A 20,410-nucleotide genomic window follows, 5' to 3' on the forward strand; every position below is an offset into this window, starting at 1 on the left:
TACACTCTCTATTCGCATTCTTGGTTCGGTGACGCTTTTCGTTTGGACTCATTCCGTTGTGGACTCTTCCGTTTTGGACTGCCTCCTGTGACTGTGACTGCAATTGGGTTCCGCTCTGTGTCTCGACCATAACAATTCGATCTAGCCAAACACGGACCCAGCAGTAGTGAAAGATTGACAGGACGCCCTAGCCACTTAGGCCACCAGGGTCAGAACTTTAGGAAACGCATTGCAAAATATCTTGAAAGAGTCTCCTTCCGCGGCTGTTGGACGACTGTCCTCTCAGTCTGCTCCGCCCAACAGTCCACTCCCTCTGCCTGCTGCCTCCCAAGCAGCGGAGCGTATTATGCTGGTCTCGGTCCATGAACCTCTGATTTCATCACCGGAGAATTACACCAGGTTTATCCTCCAGTTTAACCTGGTATTTGAGCTGGAGCCGTGTTCGTATGCGTCTGATCGTGCCAAGATCGCTTTTTGATGCTCCTTACAAGAGCAGTTCGTGCTCCTCCCGTCGGTTACTCGGCCTCCAACAGAACCTCAGATGTGAATCTGTTTCTAAATTTTCTCTCCATTTCCGGGTTTTTGGCAACTGCAACTTGCCTGCGACTCGTAGTCAGATTAGTAATGTCACACTCAAGAAGTCAGCTCCCATTTAAAGAATCAAACGTATTCTTTTGGCTGCCACTTTAGGTTCCAATGACATTGTTTCTGCTGTAGAAGTATTAGTTGACTCGGTCGCAGATGACAATTTCATTGATGCTGAACTTGCACATTCTCTCTGTGCCATAGATGGCAGTACTCTTCCACAACTAACTCATCGCACGGTGCTGCTCAACTTAACTATATCTGGTAACAACTCTGAAATGATTTCACTTTTAGTTTCACTTATATTTTAGTCACTTTTAGTCCTCCCGTATTGTTCTGGGTCTTCCTTGGCTTGCTATCCACAATCCCCATATTGACTGGAGTAACTCCCGGGTTTCTGGATGGAGTCCATACTGGCACGCCCACTGTCTTCATTCGACCCCGTTTTCACCGCGTAATATGCCCGTTTTCTCGCCTCCTGACCTGTCCTCCATCCCTTCTTGCTATCATGACCTCAGTGAAGTGTTCAGTAAGGACAAGGTCTTATCACTCCCTCCGCATCGACCTAATGACTGTGCCATTGAACTAATACCCAGGCCTCCTCTTCCTTCCAGCAGATTATATACTATTATATACTATATTTTCAAGAACTCCTGAGGAACACCAACAGCACGTTCCACTTGTCCTTCAATGTTTACTAGAGAACAAACTGTATTGTAAGGTTGTGAAATGTGAGTTCCATCTCAACCAGATTACATTCCTGGGTTTCGTTCTTGGGCAGGGTCAACTCCGACTTGACCCTGCTAAGATTGAGGCAGTTCTTAACCGGAGGACTCCCGCTACACGTAAGCAACTGCAACAATTCTTTGGTTTCGCCAATTTTTACGGATGCTTCATCCGTGCTTTCAGCAAGGTGGCGGCTCTGCTTACCCTTGTGACATACACCAACCGTCCTTTCCATTGGACACCTGAAGCCAACGCTGCCTTCAATGAACTTCTCTGTTTGTTTTCCTCGACTCCTATCCTGCGACACCCCAACCCTTCTCTCCAGTTCCTCGTGGAGGTGGACGCCTGAGACGCGAGCATCCACGCAGTCCTCTCTCAGCAGGATCCATTGGACCATAAGGTACATCCATGTGCTTTCTTTTTTAGGAAGCTAACCCCGGGAGAGTGCTGCTACTGCACGCACCGCCAATATGATTCTCCAGCGATTGGTGGCCTGGACTCTCCCGTGATGTAAAAGATTTCGTCAAGGCTTGCTCAACCTACGCCAGAAGCAAGTCATCACACAGACCCTCGGCAGGTCTCTTACAACCTCTGCCAGTTCCCGGCAGTCTCACATTGTCGTGGACGTGACGTGGTCGTCACTGGCCTTCCTCTCTCCGCAGGTATGACTACCATCATGACGATTGTGGACTGCTTTTCAAAGATTTCTCACTTTGTTCCCCTGCCGAAGCTACCTTCGGCGCTTGAGATGGCCGAACTGGTATCCCTGTCAATATAGTGTTGGACCGCGATCGTCAGTTTGCCTCCCAGGTTTGGCGTGCTTTCTCTAAATCAATCGGAGCTAGAGTCTCACCTCTGGTTATCACCCGCAATCCAACGGACAGACAGAGAGGGTGAACTGGGACCTGGAGACTGCTCTCAGGTGTATCTCTACCCAACATCCAGCTTCCTGGTCACTACACTTGGCTTGGGTAGAATATGCACACAACACCCTGACTTCCTCGGCCACTGGGAGATCTCCTTTTCAGGCAGCGTACGGCTACCAACCCCGTTGTTTCCATGCCAAGAAACTCAGACTTCCGTACCCGCCGTTGCCGGAGCATCTGGAATGCTACCAGAGCCGCACTTTCCTGGGCCGCTGATCTCAACTGTAAAGCGGTGGACAAGCATCAGGTTCCGGCTCCTAAATATCAGTCTGGCCAGAGGGTCTGGCTGTCTACCAGTCACCTTTCCATTACAGGGGAGCGTCGCAAGTTAGGGCCCTTTGAGATTGAAACAATCATCAACCCATCCTCTGTCCGGCTTTCAAGGTTTGAAGAATCCTTGACGTCAATTCGGAGTTAAGAATCTGGTGGACTGGGAGGGTAACGGCCCGGAGTAGAGGTCCTGGGTTTCCGGATCTCTTATTTTAGACCAGAAACTGATCAAGGACTGAACCCCAATAGATTGGGTAAGACACCTGGAGATGTTCCTTAAGGTGGGGTACTGTCATGATCCGCTTTTATTTTGTTCCCTTGATTCCCGATTTGTTTCTCCTTCCTTCCTGTGTGTGGACTCCAGCAACGTATGCCAGATCGACTCCATTTGTACCCACTGGTAATTCTAAGTCTCTATCGGTTGTACATTTATCCACTGTTGAAATTATCATCTGTTCACCTTTTTCTGGTGCGCTGAGTATTTTGCTTTCCTTGTGTCTCCCTGCTCCACATGGCTTCCTTGTTTTCTCTCTGTTTCTTCTTCTGTTACTTTCCACTCGTGCTTTCATTTTGACGACCTCGATAGTCTTTGTGTTTTATTGCTCATTATGTGTGTGTGTGTGTGTGTGTGTTCTCTTTACAGACTCTGCTCGCATTTTCTCCCAATTTGGTGTCGCTTTTTGTTTGGACTCTTTCCGTTGTGGACTCTTACTGGTTCGGTGATGTTTTGCATTAAATGTTCTGTTTGCTTCTCCTGGTTCAGTGGCACCTTTTGTTATATATCCTTGTATTTATTAAATTATTGTATCTGACTTGATCCCTGCCTCCTGTGACTGTGAATTGCATTACTGCAATTGGGTTCCGCTTCGCGTCTCGAACACAACAGCTGAATTCTTGTATTCTTCTCTGTCTCAGGCAAACGAGTGTGTCTCGGGGAGCAGCTGGCAAGGATGGAGTTGTTCCTCTTCTTCACTTCCTTAATGCAGAGGTTCTCTTTCTGTATGCCTGAGGGTCAGCAGCCAAGTCTGGATTATAGATTAGGATTCATTCGCATCCCCAAACCTCACCACCTCTGTGCTGTGCCTCGATGAAAGACCAGCTGAAACCTGGCGTCTTACATCAGTCTGGAAATCACTCACCAAGATCAAGACAAACGTTGTCATTGCTGATACATTGTTGTGTATGTCTGAACCACCCAGTGATGAGGGCGGGTGCAGAGAATGTAACGGAGTAGTTAATGGAGTTTGTGCTCAGCTTCAGCTTGTTGTTCACAAAAATGAACAAATGAAAATTCCTGAAGTTTTCCTACTTCATCTTATGTTTTGTGTTTTTAAACTTAATGTTGCTGCATCCCTCATTCAACGGTCCGACCCAACTTTCACAGGTCAGTGAAGAGAGGCTGGCTAATAATTGACTCTGACTCTGATTTGAGGCTTGTGTTTTTGGGCAATGTAGTCGTCTTTCTGCCTCAAAATGTTCCTTCTTTGTTCAGATCCTGCTCTGCAGAAATGACGGTGAGTTCAGCTGAGATTGTGTTGTCTCAGTTCAAGACATTTTGGCCCTTGGAAGAAGTCCAGCACTGATCTAATGGCCAATAAAGGCTCCAACTGCAGTAACTGACCGCTGTCCCAGAAAGATAAAGACATGATAAATGTCATGGACTAAACTATCAAAGAGTATAATGCCCTGTTGCTTGGGGACAGTCCTAGCGACTCATAATAAAACACCTTTTAAGTTGTATGGCACCGTCTCTTCTATGCTGCAAGGTAATAAACCTATTCTAATTTCTACTGATTTGTCATCTCCTCAAATACTGTAAGCATTTTCTTTGTCTGAATACAGGAACTGGTGGAGCTGTTACCTAACTGTGGTCTCTTAGAAAGAAAAGGCACCTCACCTAAATTGAAATAAAACCTATGGCTTACTGTGACAAAGTAACCCCCTGACTCATCAATAGGTCAATCGAACATGTACTTGTTGCAGAGACCTTCTGGCTGCAGATGAGGCTCGGCTGGTGAGGATCCAGGATGGAAGAGCAGATGTGCTGGCAGGAAACAGGTGTTCAAACTGGCAAACGATCAAATTCATGAGTTGATGATTTCCTCAACAAAGCGGAGTTGTCAAGCAGGCAGAATTTGGTTGGTTGGCATCCTGAGTACTGGCCAACGTGGTGGAACACGCTATTCATTACACACATCATAGCTGCAGATATGCTAGTTTACGTACTATTTCACATGAAACGTCACAAGATTAAGTGGACAATTTTAAGATGTGACCAAACTTTCATCATAGGTGAAGTGGGTCAGTGAATTCAGAGCATTGACCTGCCCAGGTTTATTTGTCCAGACTCTGGTTGATGTGTAACAGACATTTATATAAAAATTGGACGTCAGGGTCTTCTTCATAATCAAACATGGAGTCTCTTCTGGCGCAGCTCGGCTTGGACTGCAGCAGCCTTCTCTTATTTTTGTGCATTTTTCTCCTGGTGTTTGACGTCGTCAAGTATGGAAACCCGAAAAACTTCCCTCCCGGTCCCTGGCCACTTCCTTTTATTGGGGACATGCATCGTTTGGATCCCCACAACATTCACCTACAGTTGGCAGCGGTGAGTATAAATGGGTTGTAAAAATCCATCCAAAAACTATCTAAACAGTCAGCTTCCAGATTCCATTGCTATTGTGCCTCCAGAAGAAAAATAAATAAATTACAACCAAAATGCTGAGATTTAGAAAACATTGTAAAGCTTTGTTTTTGGCCACCAAACTACGGCTCCTGTGACTGTTTACACTCTGTGCTTTACATCCATGTGTGTCCTCAGGTGACAGGTCGAAAATATGTGTCAACCGTAGTTGAGGACTTCTGATCTTGCTCTACTGACTCACTAATGTTTTTTTTTTTGTCTCATGGCTTTAATTACCATCAGGTTTGACATGTAGTAAATGAATTTAACAGTTGGAATAGCAGGGATCTTGTACATAGGTATTGAAAACTGAACTTTTTGTCTACGAATTGTCATTAACACCAAAAATGTGCCTCTTTCAAGCTTTCACAGAAGTACGGAAGAATATTCAGCCTTCGTCTCTTTGGTGTGCGAGTTGTGGTCTTGAACGGCTACAAGGTGTTCAGAGAAGCCATAGTTGTGAACGCGGAGGATTACATGGATCGCCCCAACTTACCGCTCCTCGAAGAAGCCCTTCGTCATCGAGGTGTGTCTGCTTTTTTTGTTTCATCTTTGTGCAGAATTTACAGTTCAGTATACCTTTTAGTATGGTGCTATTAACGGTGTGTTTTTGTAGGTCTGCTCATGACAAATTCCTATTTGTGGAAGAAGCAGAGGAGATTTGCTCTTCATAATCTCAGGAATTTTGGCCTCGGAAAGAGAAAACTAGAGCCGATAATCCAGGAAGAAGCCAACTATCTCGCAGAGACCTTCGACCAGCATCAAGGTACCAAAGAAGTTAATGTATATAACTATGCAGGTCACTATTAAAATGTGGCTTTTTGTACGACATATTCTTTGTGTTACAGGCAAACCTTTTGATGTCCACTGCCACTTACACAGAGCCGTGGCCAATATTATATTTCGCCTATTGTTCGCTGAACGATTTGAGTACGACGACGAGAAATACCACCACATTCTTGACTTGTACAATAAGATACAAGATGTTCAGGAATCTGCCTGGGTACCGGTGAGTCCACTTTGGTCAATAAATGCCTACTTAAATGTTTTGTCATGCAGTGACAGCTTCCTTTTAGTTCTAAGTCAACACATCAACACACACACACACATCCTGAATCAATCACTGTTTAGCAAAGAAGTCACTGCTGGATAAGAGAACTCATATTGTGGCTCTACTAGGCTTTTTGACCACAGCTTCGTCCCACCAGATTTACAACACGATACCTTGGTTACTGAAGTGGTTCCCTGGACCTCATCAGATGTTCATGACTGCGATGAAGTCCATTATTGAATTTAAAGCCCAAAAGATAAAAGAGCACGGACAAACTCTGGACCCGACCTCACCAAGAGATTACACTGACTCCTTCCTGATAGAAATGATGCAGGTGGGTGATTTTGTTGTTGAAATAATCTCTGTCTTTCTCTTTTATTTCTTCTTGTGATGGGCTGTTTTGACTTGAGTATGCATTTTTTCCAACAGAATATTGACAGAGATGCAGGTTTTGATGTGGAGAATTTGGCTTTTAACACCATGGACCTGGCACTTGCAGGATCTGTAACCACGGCCACGACTCTGAGATGGGCTCTGAAATACATAACGCATGATCCACATGTGCAAGGTGTCCGTGCACCGACTCCTCTCTCTACAACAACCATATACTGCCATTTGCAGTTCCTTTTTAGCAAACTGACAGTACACAAACATTTTGCAGAGAGATAAAAATATGATTATTTGATAACGTAGTATACTTGAGCAGTTAAAAGTTAAAAAGTTAAAATCCTACCGTCTTCAGCTGTGTAGATGAAACAGAATGAATTGCCAGAGTATTACCAACTATAGTGAGAGATTTTTTTACCCTTGGCAGAGCTGCAGCTCGATCGCCGTATGTATCTATTGATCCAAACCGGTATCGATCTGAGGCAGATAACCATGAAGATTTTTCTTGTCCAGAGAGGGTCCACGCTGAGATTGACGCTGTCATTGGCACATCCCGACAACCGTCCATTGCAGACCGAGACAACATGCCGTACACCAACGCAGTGATCCACGAGTGTCAGAGGATGGGCAACGTTGTGCCGCTGAATGTGATGCACATGACGGCCAAGGAGACCAAACTGGACAAATACACGATACCCAAGGTTCAAGATCTGTTCTAGGAGAAATGTCTCTTCTGGAGTGTCGAATGTAAATATAAATAACCAGTTTGGCTCGCTCAGGGAACGCTTATCATCCCCTCGCTGGACTCCGTTCTTCACGATGACACGGTGTGGGAAACTCCACACTCCTTCAACCCTGGACATTTCCTGGATAAGGATGGAAACTTCCGGAGGAGAGATGCCTTTGTCCCTTTTTCAGCAGGTGATACTTTCACTCAAAACTGCACAAGGAAGATTATGAAGACATTTCACAGTGTGGATTTGAACTTGATCTAGTTAGAACGTTCACGGTAGACTTGAAGCAGTACATAAACTGACTGTAGTTTTTCTTTGTTGCCAAGGAGAAGGCAGCATTACTTTACATTATAATCTTAGCATAACAACGTCACAGAAGTTGTTGGATTTTACTACTGATATTATGGAATTTGGGATACAGTTGAGGTCTAATATGGTCCTCACCCATGGCCATTCCAACAGCTTCAACAGTTTGCTGGTTTAGTCTTGACTTCTGGAGCAAAGGGGAGTGATCTGTAGATTGTCCTGTGCCAAATAAACACATGACATGGGCATGAAAACGTCAAGGCATCTTCGTATTCTGATTACAGCATTGTTTTGTGGCTCTTTAGAAAAATAAAAAATAAATATCAGTGGAGGATTTCTTGAATCATGGAACATTGCCGTGGCGTGATGTGTTCTTTAACAATTCACAACAGTCTAGAAGTCAGTATTTCATAATGTCTTCTGGGAGTGGAGACACTGCCCAGTGACCCAGGTGTTCTGAGTGCCATTTCCATGAAGTTGAGAAGAAGCGTGTGAAGACGCTTCTGCTGGCAGTTGGATAACTGTATTCTTTCCTGTCTCAGGCAAACGTGTGTGTGTTGGGGAGCAGCTGGCAAGGATGGAGTTGTTTCTCTTCATCACCACCCTGATGCAAAGGTTCTCTCTCTCTCTGCCTCCTGGAGAGCAGCCAAGTCTGGAGTACACCTTCGGGTTAGTTCGCCGGCCAAAAGACAGCCTCCTCTGCGCTGTCCCTCGATGAGGCATCAGCTCCGAATTGCTGCTTAAGTTCTCAAGTTCTCTCAGTCATGAAATCCCCTAGCTTGACCACAGAGATCGAAATTAAACTCAAATTGTTATTGATGTTTTTGTGTGCATTAACACCAGATTGTGTTTGTATATCTGTCAATCTAGCAAGCAAGTAAACAAGTGTTCTGCTCTTGGAATTGATGATTACCTACGCCTGCTGTGGACTCATGTGATTAAAATATTTCTTTTCTTGTCCTTCCCTTCACGTTACATGCTGTTTTTGTTTTTGTCTGAAATGCCCAAATGTTACAGGGGCCAAAGTATCAGAAATGAAATTTAAAAAATGGTAGATCAGACTTATTTTTGCATTTACATTTCAAGATTTTCTGTGGCTCCAGTAGAACATGTGTGACCACTGTTAAAGCTGTGAATTGCAAACAATGTGATCTCAAATTCGTGTAATGATTTTTCTGCCATGTTTATTTTGTGACAACCCTCAGCTGGTCATTGTAGGGCTGCTGGTGGTATCTCTGGGAGAATGAAAAGAACATCTCAGAGGCTGAGGAAAGTCAATAAACTCCCCCATGAACTTTAACAGCTGTGTGTGTGTGTGTGCTTTCAGGAGGGGTTGGTGTGTTCTGCATGAAATAATTTGAACCTCCACACTATGAGTGTGGAGGTTCATGCATTCTGTGAGGATCAGGCTTGTCCAGTCGATGTGCTGCAGTGCGTGTCCAACTTAAACATGAAGACTCTCCTGCTGGAGTGGAACCTAAAGTGTTGAGGCTGCAGCAGGATTCTCTCTTGCTTTTCTGCAGCTGTTTGACGTAGCTGTGATTGGTTTAAAGATTCGGAGAAGCTCTGGTAGAAAATGGAGAAGACTGTGGATCAACCTTTGATGCCCTTCAAAATTGTACTGGTGCAATCGTTTTGACGACCTCCATAGTTTATTTTGTGTTTTATCGTTCATTGTGTGTTTGTATGTGTTCTCTTTTTTACACTCTCTATTCGCATTCTTGGTTCGGTGACGCTTTTCGTTTGGACTCATTCCGTTGTGGACTCTTCCGTTTTGGACTGCCTCCTGTGACTGTGACTGCAATTGGGTTCCGCTCTGTGTCTCGACCATAACAATTCGATCTAGCCAAACACGGACCCAGCAGTAGTGAAAGATTGACAGGACGCCCTAGCCACTTAGGCCACCAGGGTCAGAACTTTAGGAAACGCATTGCAAAATATCTTGAAAGAGTCTCCTTCCGCGGCTGTTGGACGACTGTCCTCTCAGTCTGCTCCGCCCAACAGTCCACTCCCTCTGCCTGCTGCCTCCCAAGCAGCGGAGCGTATTATGCTGGTCTCGGTCCATGAACCTCTGATTTCATCACCGGAGAATTACACCAGGTTTATCCTCCAGTTTAACCTGGTATTTGAGCTGGAGCCGTGTTCGTATGCGTCTGATCGTGCCAAGATCGCTTTTTGATGCTCCTTACAAGAGCAGTTCGTGCTCCTCCCGTCGGTTACTCGGCCTCCAACAGAACCTCAGATGTGAATCGGTTTCTAAATTTTCTCTCCATTTCCGGGTTTTTGGCAACTGCAACTTGCCTGCGACTCGTAGTCAGATTAGTAATGTCACACTCAAGAAGTCAGCTCCCATTTAAAGAATCAAACGTATTCTTTTGGCTGCCACTTTAGGTTCCAATGACATTGTTTCTGCTGTAGAAGTATTAGTTGACTCGGTCGCAGATGACAATTTCATTGATGCTGAACTTGCACATTCTCTCTGTGCCATAGATGGCAGTACTCTTCCACAACTAACTCATCGCACGGTGCTGCTCAACTTAACTATATCTGGTAACAACTCTGAAATGATTTCACTTTTAGTTTCACTTATATTTTAGTCACTTTTAGTCCTCCCGTATTGTTCTGGGTCTTCCTTGGCTTGCTATCCACAATCCCCATATTGACTGGAGTAACTCCCGGGTTTCTGGATGGAGTCCATACTGGCACGCCCACTGTCTTCATTCGACCCCGTTTTCACCGCGTAATATGCCCGTTTTCTCGCCTCCTGACCTGTCCTCCATCCCTTCTTGCTATCATGACCTCAGTGAAGTGTTCAGTAAGGACAAGGTCTTATCACTCCCTCCGCATCGACCTAATGACTGTGCCATTGAACTAATACCCAGGCCTCCTCTTCCTTCTAGCAGATTATATACTATTATATACTATATTTTCAAGAACTCCTGAGGAACACCAACAGCACGTTCCACTTGTCCTTCAATGTTTACTAGAGAACAAACTGTATTGTAAGGTTGTGAAATGTGAGTTCCATCTCAACCAGATTACATTCCTGGGTTTCGTTCTTGGGCAGGGTCAACTCCGACTTGACCCTGCTAAGATTGAGGCAGTTCTTAACCGGAGGACTCCCGCTACACGTAAGCAACTGCAACAATTCCTTGGTTTCGCCAATTTTTATGGATGCTTCATCCGTGCTTTCAGCAAGGTGGCTGCTCCGCTTACCCTTCTAACATACACCAACCGTCCTTTCCATTGGACACCTGAAGCCAACGCTGCCTTCAATGAACTTCTCTGTTTGTTTTCCTCGACTCCTATCCTGCGACACCCCAACCCTTCTCTCCAGTTCCTCGTGGAGGTGGACGCCTGAGACGCGAGCATCCACGCAGTCCTCTCTCAGCAGGATCCATTGGACCATAAGGTACATCCATGTGCTTTCTTTTTTAGGAAGCTAACCCCGGGAGAGTGCTGCTACTGCACGCACCGCCAATATGATTCTCCAGCGATTGGTGGCCTGGACTCTCCCGTGATGTAAAAGATTTCGTCAAGGCTTGCTCAACCTACGCCAGAAGCAAGTCATCACACAGACCCTCGGCAGGTCTCTTACAACCTCTGCCAGTTCCCGGCAGTCTCACATTGTCGTGGACGTGACGTGGTCGTCACTGGCCTTCCTCTCTCCGCAGGTATGACTACCATCATGACGATTGTGGACTGCTTTTCAAAGATTTCTCACTTTGTTCCCCTGCCGAAGCTACCTTCGGCGCTTGAGATGGCCGAACTGGTATCCCTGTCAATATAGTGTTGGACCGCGATCGTCAGTTTGCCTCCCAGGTTTGGTGTGCTTTCTGTAAATCAATCGGAGCTAGAGCCAGTCTCACCTCTGGTTATCACCCGCAATCCAACGGACAGACAGAGAGGGTGAACTGGGACCTGGAGACTGCTCTCAGGTGTATCTCTACCCAACATCCAGCTTCCTGGTCACAACACTTGGCTTGGGTGGAATATGCACACAACACCCTGACTTCCTCGGCCACTGGGAGATCTCCTTTTCAGGCAGCGTACGGCTACCAACCCCGTTGTTTTTCATGCCAAGAAACTCAGACTTCCGTACCCGCCGTTGCCGGAGCATCTGGAATGCTACCAGAGCCGCACTTTCCTGGGCCGCTGATCTCAACTGTAAAGCGGTGGACAAGCATCAGGTTCCGGCTCCTAAATATCAGTCTGGCCAGAGGGTCTGGCTGTCTACCAGTCACCTTTCCATTACAGGGGAGCGTCGCAAGTTAGGGCCCTTTGAGATTGAAACAATCATCAACCCATCCTCTGTCCGGCTTTCAAGGTTTGAAGAATCCTTGACGTCAATTCGGAGTTAAGAATCTGGTGGACTGGGAGGGTAACGGCCCGGAGTAGAGGTCCTGGGTTTCCGGATCTCTTATTTTAGACCAGAAACTGATCAAGGACTGAACCCCAATAGATCGGGTAAGACACCTGGAGATGTTCCTTAAGGTGGGGTACTGTCATGATCCGCTTTTATTTTGTTCCCTTGATTCCCGATTTGTTTCTCCTTCCTTCCTGTGTGTGGACTCCAGCAACGTATGCCAGATCGACTCCATTTGTACCCACTGGTAATTCTAAGTCTCTATCGGTTGTACATTTATCCACTGTTGAAATTATCATCTGTTCACCTTTTTCTGGTGCGCTGAGTATTTTGCTTTCCTTGTGTCTCCCTGCTCCACATGGCTTCCTTGTTTTCTCTCTGTTTCTTCTTCTGTTACTTTCCACTCGTGCTTTCATTTTGACGACCTCGATAGTCTTTGTGTTTTATTGCTCATTATGTGTGTGTGTGTGTGTGTGTTCTCTTTACAGACTCTGCTCGCATTTTCTCCCAATTTGGTGTCGCTTTTTGTTTGGACTCTTTCCGTTGTGGACTCTTACTGGTTCGGTGATGTTTTGCATTAAATGTTCTGTTTGCTTCTCCTGGTTCAGTGGCACCTTTTGTTATATATCCTTGTATTTATTAAATTATTGTATCTGACTTGATCCCTGCCTCCTGTGACTGTGAATTGCATTACTGCAATTGGGTTCCGCTTCGCGTCTCGAACACAACAGCTGAATTCTTGTATTCTTCTCTGTCTCAGGCAAACGAGTGTGTCTCGGGGAGCAGCTGGCAAGGATGGAGTTGTTCCTCTTCTTCACTTCCTTAATGCAGAGGTTCTCTTTCTGTATGCCTGAGGGTCAGCAGCCAAGTCTGGATTATAGATTAGGATTCATTCGCATCCCCAAACCTCACCACCTCTGTGCTGTGCCTCGATGAAAGACCAGCTGAAACCTGGCGTCTTACATCAGTCTGGAAATCACTCACCAAGATCAAGACAAACGTTGTCATTGCTGATACATTGTTGTGTATGTCTGAACCACCCAGTGATGAGGGCGGGTGCAGAGAATGTAACGGAGAAGTTAATGGAGTTTGTGCTCAGCTTCAGCTTGTTGTTCACAAAAATGAACAAATGAAAATTCCTGAAGTTTTCCTACTTCATCTTATGTTTTGTGTTTTTAAACTTAATGTTGCTGCATCCCTCATTCAACGGTCCGACCCAACTTTCACAGGTCAGTGAAGAGAGGCTGGCTAATAATTGACTCTGACTCTGATTTGAGGCTTGTGTTTTTGGGCAATGTAGTCGTCTTTCTGCCTCAAAATGTTCCTTCTTTGTTCAGATCCTGCTCTGCAGAAATGACGGTGAGTTCAGCTGAGATTGTGTTGTCTCAGTTCAAGATATTTTGGCCCTTGGAAGAAGTCCAGCACTGATCTAATGGCCAATAAAGGCTCCAACTGCAGTAACTGACCGCTGTCCCAGAAAGATAAAGACATGATAAATGTCATGGACTAAACTATCAAAGAGTATAATGCCCTGTTGCTTGGGGACAGTCCTAGCGACTCATAATAAAACACCTTTTAAGTTGTATGGCACCGTCTCTTCTATGCTGCAAGGTAATAAACCTATTCTAATTTCTACTGATTTGTCATCTCCTCAAATACTGCAAGCATTTTCTTTGTCTGAATACAGGAACTGGTGGAGCTGTTACCTAACTGTGGTCTCTTAGAAAGAAAAGGCACCTCACCTAAATTGAAATAAAACCTATGACTTACTGTGACAAAGTAACCCCCTGACTCATCAATAGGTCAATCGAACATGTACTTGTTGCAGAGACCTTCTGGCTGCAGATGAGGCTCGGCTGGTGAGGATCCAGGATGGAAGAGCAGATGTGCTGGCAGGAAACAGGTGTTCAAACTGGCAAACGATCAAATTCATGAGTTGATGATTTCCTCAACAAAGCGGAGTTGTCAAGCAGGCAGAATTTGGTTGGTTGGCATCCTGAGTACTGGCCAACGTGGTGGAACACGCTATTCATTACACACATCATAGCTGCAGATATGCTAGTTTACGTATTATTTCACATGAAACGTCACAAGATTAAGTGGACAATTTTAAGATGTGACCAAACTTTCATCATAGGTGAAGTGGGTCAGTGAATTCAGAGCATTGACCTGCCCAGGTTTATTTGTCCAGACTCTGGTTGATGTGTAACAGACATTTATATAAAAATTGGACGTCAGGGTCTTCTTCATAATCAAACATGGAGTCTCTTCTGGCGCAGCTCGGCTTGGACTGCAGCAGCCTTCTCTTATTTTTGTGCATTTTTCTCCTGGTGTTTGACGTCGTCAAGTATGGAAACCCGAAAAACTTCCCTCCCGGTCCCTGGCCACTTCCTTTTATTGGGGACATGCATCGTTTGGATCCCCACAACATTCACCTACAGTTGGCAGCGGTGAGTATAAATGGGTTGTAAAAATCCATCCAAAAACTATCTAAACAGTCAGCTTCCAGATTCCATTGCTATTGTGCCTCCAGAAGAAAAATAAATAAATTACAACCAAAATGCTGAGATTTAGAAAACATTGTAAAGCTTTGTTTTTGGCCACCAAACTACGGCTCCTGTGACTGTTTACACTCTGTGCTTTACATCCATGTGTGTCCTCAGGTGACAGGTCGAAAATATGTGTCAACCGTAGTTGAGGACTTCTGATCTTGCTCTACTGACTCACTAATGTTTTTTTTTTTTTGTCTCATGGCTTTAATTACCATCAGGTTTGACATGTAGTAAATGAATTTAACAGTTGGAATAGCAGGGATCTTGTACATAGGTATTGAAAACTGAACTTTTTGTCTACGAATTGTCATTAACACCAAAAATGTGCCTCTTTCAAGCTTTCACAGAAGTACGGAAGAATATTCAGCCTTCGTCTCTTTGGTGTGCGAGTTGTGGTCTTGAACGGCTACAAGGTGTTCAGAGAAGCCATAGTTGTGAACGCGGAGGATTACATGGATCGCCCCAACTTACCGCTCCTCGAAGAAGCCCTTCGTCATCGAGGTGTGTCTGCTTTTTTTGTTTCATCTTTGTGCAGAATTTACAGTTCAGTATACCTTTTAGTATGGTGCTATTAACGGTGTGTTTTTGTAGGTCTGCTCATGACAAATTCCTATTTGTGGAAGAAGCAGAGGAGATTTGCTCTTCATAATCTCAGGAATTTTGGCCTCGGAAAGAGAAAACTAGAGCCGATAATCCAGGAAGAAGCCAACTATCTCGCAGAGACCTTCGACCAGCATCAAGGTACCAAAGAAGTTAATGTATATAACTATGCAGGTCACTATTAAAATGTGGCTTTTTGTACGACATATTCTTTGTGTTACAGGCAAACCTTTTGATGTCCACTGCCACTTACACAGAGCCGTGGCCAATATTATATTTCGCCTATTGTTCGCTGAACGATTTGAGTACGACGACGAGAAATACCACCACATTCTTGACTTGTACAATAAGATACAAGATGTTCAGGAATCTGCCTGGGTACCGGTGAGTCCACTTTGGTCAATAAATGCCTACTTAAATGTTTTGTCATGCAGTGACAGCTTCATTTTAGTTCTAAGTCAACACATCAACACACACACACACATCCTGAATCAATCAATGTTTAGCAAAGAAGTCACTGCTGGACAAGAGAACTCATATTGTGGCTCTACTAGGCTTTTTGACCACAGCTTCGTCCCACCAGATTTACAACACGATACCTTGGTTACTGAAGTGGTTCCCTGGACCTCATCAGATGTTCATGACTGCGATGAAGTCCATTATTGAATTTAAAGCCCAAAAGATAAAAGAGCACGGACAAACTCTGGACCCGACCTCACCAAGAGATTACACTGACTCCTTCCTGATAGAAATGATGCAGGTGGGTGATTTTGTTGTTGAAATAATCTCTGTCTTTCTCTTTTATTTCTTCTTGTGATGGGCTGTTTTGACTTGAGTATGCATTTTTTCCAACAGAATATTGACAGAGATGCAGGTTTTGATGTGGAGAATTTGGCTTTTAACACCATGGACCTGGCACTTGCAGGATCTGTAACCACGGCCACGACTCTGAGATGGGCTCTGAAATACATAACGCATGATCCACATGTGCAAGGTGTCCGTGCACCGACTCCTCTCTCTACAACAACCATATACTGCCATTTGCAGTTCCTTTTTAGCAAACTGACAGTACACAAACATTTTGCAGAGAGATAAAAATATGATTATTTGATAACGTAGTATACTTGAGCAGTTAAAAGTTAAAAAGTTAAAATCCTACCGTCTTCAGCTGTGTAGATGAAACAGAATGAATTGCCAGAGTATTACCAACTATAGTGAGAGATTTTTTTACCCTTGGCAGAGCTGCAGCTCGATCGCCGTATGTATCTATTGATCCAAACCGGTATCGATCTGAGGCAGATAACCATGAAGATTTTTCTTGTCCAGAGAGGGTCCACGCTGAGATTGACGCTGTCATTGGCACATCCCGACAACCGTCCATTGCAGACCGAGACAACATGCCGTACACCAACGCAGTGATCCACGAGTGTCAGAGGATGGGCAACGTTGTGCCGCTGAATGTGATGCACATGACGGCCAAGGAGACCAAACTGGACAAATACACGATACCCAAGGTTCAAGATCTGTTCTAGGAGAAATGTCTCTTCTGGAGTGTCGAATGTAAATATAAATAACCAGTTTGGCTCGCTCAGGGAACGCTTATCATCCCCTCGCTGGACTCCGTTCTTCACGATGACACGGTGTGGGAAACTCCACACTCCTTCAACCCTGGACATTTCCTGGATAAGGATGGAAACTTCCGGAGGAGAGATGCCTTTGTCCCTTTTTCAGCAGGTGATACTTTCACTCAAAACTGCACAAGGAAGATTATGAAGACATTTCACAGTGTGGATTTGAACTTGATCTAGTTAGAACGTTCACGGTAGACTTGAAGCAGTACATAAACTGACTGTAGTTTTTCTTTGTTGCCAAGGAGAAGGCAGCATTACTTACTACATTATAATCTTAGCATAACAACGTCACAGAAGTTGTTGGATTTTACTACTGATATTATGGAATTTGGGATACAGTTGAGGTCTAATATGGTCCTCACCCATGGCCATTCCAACAGATTCAACAGTTTGCTGGTTTAGTCTTGACTTCTGGAGCAAAGGGGAGTGATCTGTAGATTGTCCTGTGCCAAATAAACACATGACATGGGCATGAAAACGTCAAGGCATCTTCGTATTCTGATTACAGCATTGTTTTGTGGCTCTTTAGAAAAATAAAAAATAAATATCAGCGGAGGATTTCTTGAATCATGGAACATTGCCGTGGCGTGATGTGTTCTTTAACAATTCACAACAGTCTAGAAGTCAGTATTTCATAATGTCTTCTGGGAGTGGAGACACTGCCCAGTGACCCAGGTGTTCTGAGTGCCATTTCCATGAAGTTGAGAAGAAGCGTGTGAAGACGCTTCTGCTGGCAGTTGGATAACTGTATTCTTTCCTGTCTCAGGCAAACGTGTGTGTGTTGGGGAGCAGCTGGCAAGGATGGAGTTGTTTCTCTTCATCACCACCCTGATGCAAAGGTTCTCTCTCTCTCTGCCTCCTGGAGAGCAGCCAAGTCTGGAGTACACCTTCGGGTTTGTTCGCCGGCCAAAAGACAGCCTCCTCTGCGCTGTCCCTCGATGAGGCATCAGCTCCGAATTGCTGCTTAAGTTCTCAAGTTCTCTCAGTCATGAAATCCCCTAGCTTGACCACAGAGATCGAAATTAAACTCAAATTGTTATTGATGTTTTTGTGTGCATTAACACCAGATTGTGTTTGTATATCTGTCAATCTAGCAAGCAAGTAAACAAGTGTTCTGCTCTTGGAATTGATGATTACCTACGCCTGCTGTGGACTCATGTGATTAAAATATTTCTTTTCTTGTCCTTCCCTTCACGTTACATGCTGTTTTTGTTTTTGTCTGAAATGCCCAAATGTTACAGGGGCCAAAGTATCAGAAATGAAATTTAAAAAATGGTAGATCAGACTTATTTTTGCATTTACATTTCAAGATTTACTGTGGCTCCAGTAGAACATGTGTGACCACTGTTAAAGCTGTGAATTGCAAACAATGTGATCTCAAATTCGTGTAATGATTTTTCTGCCATGTTTATTTTGTGACAACCCTCAGCTGGTCATTGTAGGGCTGCTGGTGGTATCTCTGGGAGAATGAAAAGAACATCTCAGAGGCTGAGGAAAGTCAATAAACTCCCCCATGAACTTTAACAGCTGTGTGTGTGTGTGTGCTTTCAGGAGGGGTTGGTGTGTTCTGCATGAAATAATTTGAACCTCCACACTCATAGGTCACGTACTACTGACCCTCCAGCTGTGTGTGGTTGGGTTGGTATGCACGTGTGTTTGCATTCTGTGAGGGTCAGGCTTGTCCAGTCGATGTGCTGCAGTGCGTGTCCAACTTAAACATGAAGACTCTCCTGCTGGAGTGGAACCTAAAGTGATGAGGCTGCAGCAGGATTCTTTCTTTTGCTTTTCTGCAGCTGTTTGACGTAGCTGTGATTGGTTTAAAGATTCGGAGAAGCTCTGGTAGAAAATGGAGAAGACTGTGGATCAACCTTTTATGCCCTTCAAAATTGTACTAGTGCAATCGTTTTGACGACCTCCATAGTTTATTTTGTGTTTTATCGTTCATTGTGTGTTTGTATGTGTTCTCTTTTTTACACTCTCTATTCGCATTCTTGGTTCGGTGACGCTTTTTGTTTGGACTCATTCCGTTGTGGACTCTTCCGTTTTGGACTGCCTCCTGAGACTGTGACTGCGATTGGGTTCCGCTCTGTGTCTCGACCATAACAATTCGATCTAGCCAAACACGGACCCAGCAGTAGTGAAAGATTGACAGGACGCCCTAGCCACTTAGGCCAGCAGGGTCAGAACTTTAGGAAACGCATTGCAAAATATCTTGAAAGAGTCTCCTTCCGCGGCTGTTGGACGACTGTCCTCTCAGTCTGCTCCGCCCAACAGTCCACTCCCTCTGCCTGCTGCCTCCCAAGCAGCGGAGCGTATTATGCTGGTCTCGGTCCATGAACCTCTGATTTCATCACCGGAGAATTACACCAGGTTTATCCTCCAGTTTAACCTGGTATTTGAGCTGGAGCCGCGTTCGTATGCGTCTGATCGTGCCAAGATCGCTTTTTGATGCTCCTTACGAGAGCAGTTCGTGCTCCTCCCGTCAGTTACTCGGCCTCCAACAGAACCTCAGATGTGAATCTGTTTCTAAATTTTCTCTCCATTTCCGGGTTTTTGGCAACTGCAACTTGCCTGCGACTCGTAGTCAGATTAGTAATGTCACACTCAAGAAGTCAGCTCCCATTTAAAGAATCAAACGTATTCTTTTGGCTGCCACTTTAGGTTCCAATGACATTGTTTCTGCTGTAGAAGTATTAGTTGACTCGGTCGCAGATGACAATTTCATTGATGCTGAACTTGCACATTCTCTCTGTGCCATAGATGGCAGTACTCTTCCACAACTAACTCATCGCACGGTGCTGCTCAACTTAACTATATCTGGTAACAACTCTGAAATGATTTCACTTTTAGTTTCACTTATATTTTAGTCACTTTTAGTCCTCCCGTATTGTTCTGGGTCTTCCTTGGCTTGCTATCCACAATCCCCATATTGACTGGAGTAACTCCCGGGTTTCTGGATGGAGTCCATACTGGCACGCCCACTGTCTTCATTCGACCTCGTTTTCACCGCGTAATATGCCCGTTTTCTCGCCTCCTGACCTGTCCTCCATCCCTTCTTGCTATCATGACCTCAGTGAAGTGTTCAGTAAGGACAAGGTCTTATCACTCCCTCCGCATCGACCTTATGACTGTGCCATTGAACTAATACCCAGGCCTCCTCTTCCTTCCAGGAGATTATATACTATTATATACTATATTTTCAAGAACTCCTGAGGAACACCAACAGCACGTTCCACTTGTCCTTCAATGTTTACTAGAGAACAAACTGTATTGTAAGGTTGTGAAATGTGAGTTCCATCTCAACCAGATTACATTCCTGGGTTTCATTCTTGGGCAGGGTCAACTCCGACTTGACCCTGCTAAGATTGAGGCAGTTCTTAACCGGAGGACTCCCGCTACACGTAAGCAACTGCAACAATTCTTTGGTTTCGCCAATTTTTACGGATGCTTCATCCGTGCTTTCAGCAAGGTGGCGGCTCCGCTTACCCTTGTGACATACACCAACCGTCCTTTCCATTGGACACCTGAAGCCAACGCTGCCTTCAATGAACTTCTCTGTTTGTTTTCCTCGACTCCTATCCTGCGACACCCCAACC

The 20,410-nt window shown here is 44.8% G+C and overlaps 2 protein-coding genes across 3 annotated transcripts; both read left to right on the forward strand.

Moving 5' to 3' along the window:
• The first annotated feature begins 4,746 nt into the window (after positions 1-4,746).
• Positions 4,747-8,955, forward strand: LOC128752617 (cytochrome P450 2J2-like). Of its 2 annotated transcripts, XR_008413684.1 has the most exons (10): positions 4,747-5,112; positions 5,551-5,713; positions 5,804-5,953; positions 6,036-6,196; positions 6,396-6,572; positions 6,668-6,806; positions 7,139-7,326; positions 7,405-7,546; positions 8,208-8,847; positions 8,927-8,955. XR_008413684.1 is itself a non-coding variant. In XM_053854015.1 (9 exons), exons 1-9 carry the CDS (start codon positions 4,921-4,923, stop codon positions 8,381-8,383), a joined length of 1,488 nt encoding a protein of 495 aa, XP_053709990.1. In that variant the 5' UTR covers positions 4,747-4,920; the 3' UTR covers positions 8,384-8,949. The 2 variants fall into 2 exon arrangements, 1 of the variants encoding a protein (XP_053709990.1); XM_053854015.1 differs by having other exon boundaries at positions 8,208-8,949.
• A 5,155-nt stretch (positions 8,956-14,110) lies between these two features.
• LOC128752616 (cytochrome P450 2J2-like) lies at positions 14,111-18,322 on the forward strand. Its single transcript, XM_053854014.1, has 9 exons — positions 14,111-14,481; positions 14,922-15,084; positions 15,175-15,324; positions 15,407-15,567; positions 15,767-15,943; positions 16,039-16,177; positions 16,510-16,697; positions 16,776-16,917; positions 17,581-18,322. The coding sequence occupies exons 1-9, from the start codon at positions 14,290-14,292 to the stop codon at positions 17,754-17,756; spliced, it is 1,488 nt and encodes a 495-aa protein (XP_053709989.1). The 5' UTR covers positions 14,111-14,289; the 3' UTR covers positions 17,757-18,322.
• The last annotated feature ends 2,088 nt before the right edge of the window (positions 18,323-20,410 follow it).

This window comes from Synchiropus splendidus, chromosome 1 (assembly GCF_027744825.2).
Source record: "Synchiropus splendidus isolate RoL2022-P1 chromosome 1, RoL_Sspl_1.0, whole genome shotgun sequence".
NCBI lineage: Eukaryota > Metazoa > Chordata > Actinopteri > Syngnathiformes > Callionymidae > Synchiropus > Synchiropus splendidus.

What these genes read in the sequence shown, in the direction of transcription:
- LOC128752616 (XM_053854014.1), top strand. Translation starts at nt 14,290, where the DNA reads ATGGAGTCTCTTCTGGCGCAGCTCGGCTTGGACTGCAGCAGCCTTCTC. An exon ending in TTCACCTACAGTTGGCAGCG is followed by an intron (nt 14,482 to 14,921) that starts GTGAGTATAAAT and finishes GCCTCTTTCAAG; the next exon opens with CTTTCACAGAAGTACGGAAG. An exon ending in AGGAATCTGCCTGGGTACCG is followed by an intron (nt 15,568 to 15,766) that starts GTGAGTCCACTT and finishes TCGTCCCACCAG; the next exon opens with ATTTACAACACGATACCTTG.
- LOC128752617 (XM_053854015.1), top strand. Translation starts at nt 4,921, where the DNA reads ATGGAGTCTCTTCTGGCGCAGCTCGGCTTGGACTGCAGCAGCCTTCTC. An exon ending in GACCTTCGACCAGCATCAAG is followed by an intron (nt 5,954 to 6,035) that starts GTACCAAAGAAG and finishes TTTGTGTTACAG; the next exon opens with GCAAACCTTTTGATGTCCAC. An exon ending in CTTTGTCCCTTTTTCAGCAG is followed by an intron (nt 7,547 to 8,207) that starts GTGATACTTTCA and finishes TTCCTGTCTCAG; the next exon opens with GCAAACGTGTGTGTGTTGGG.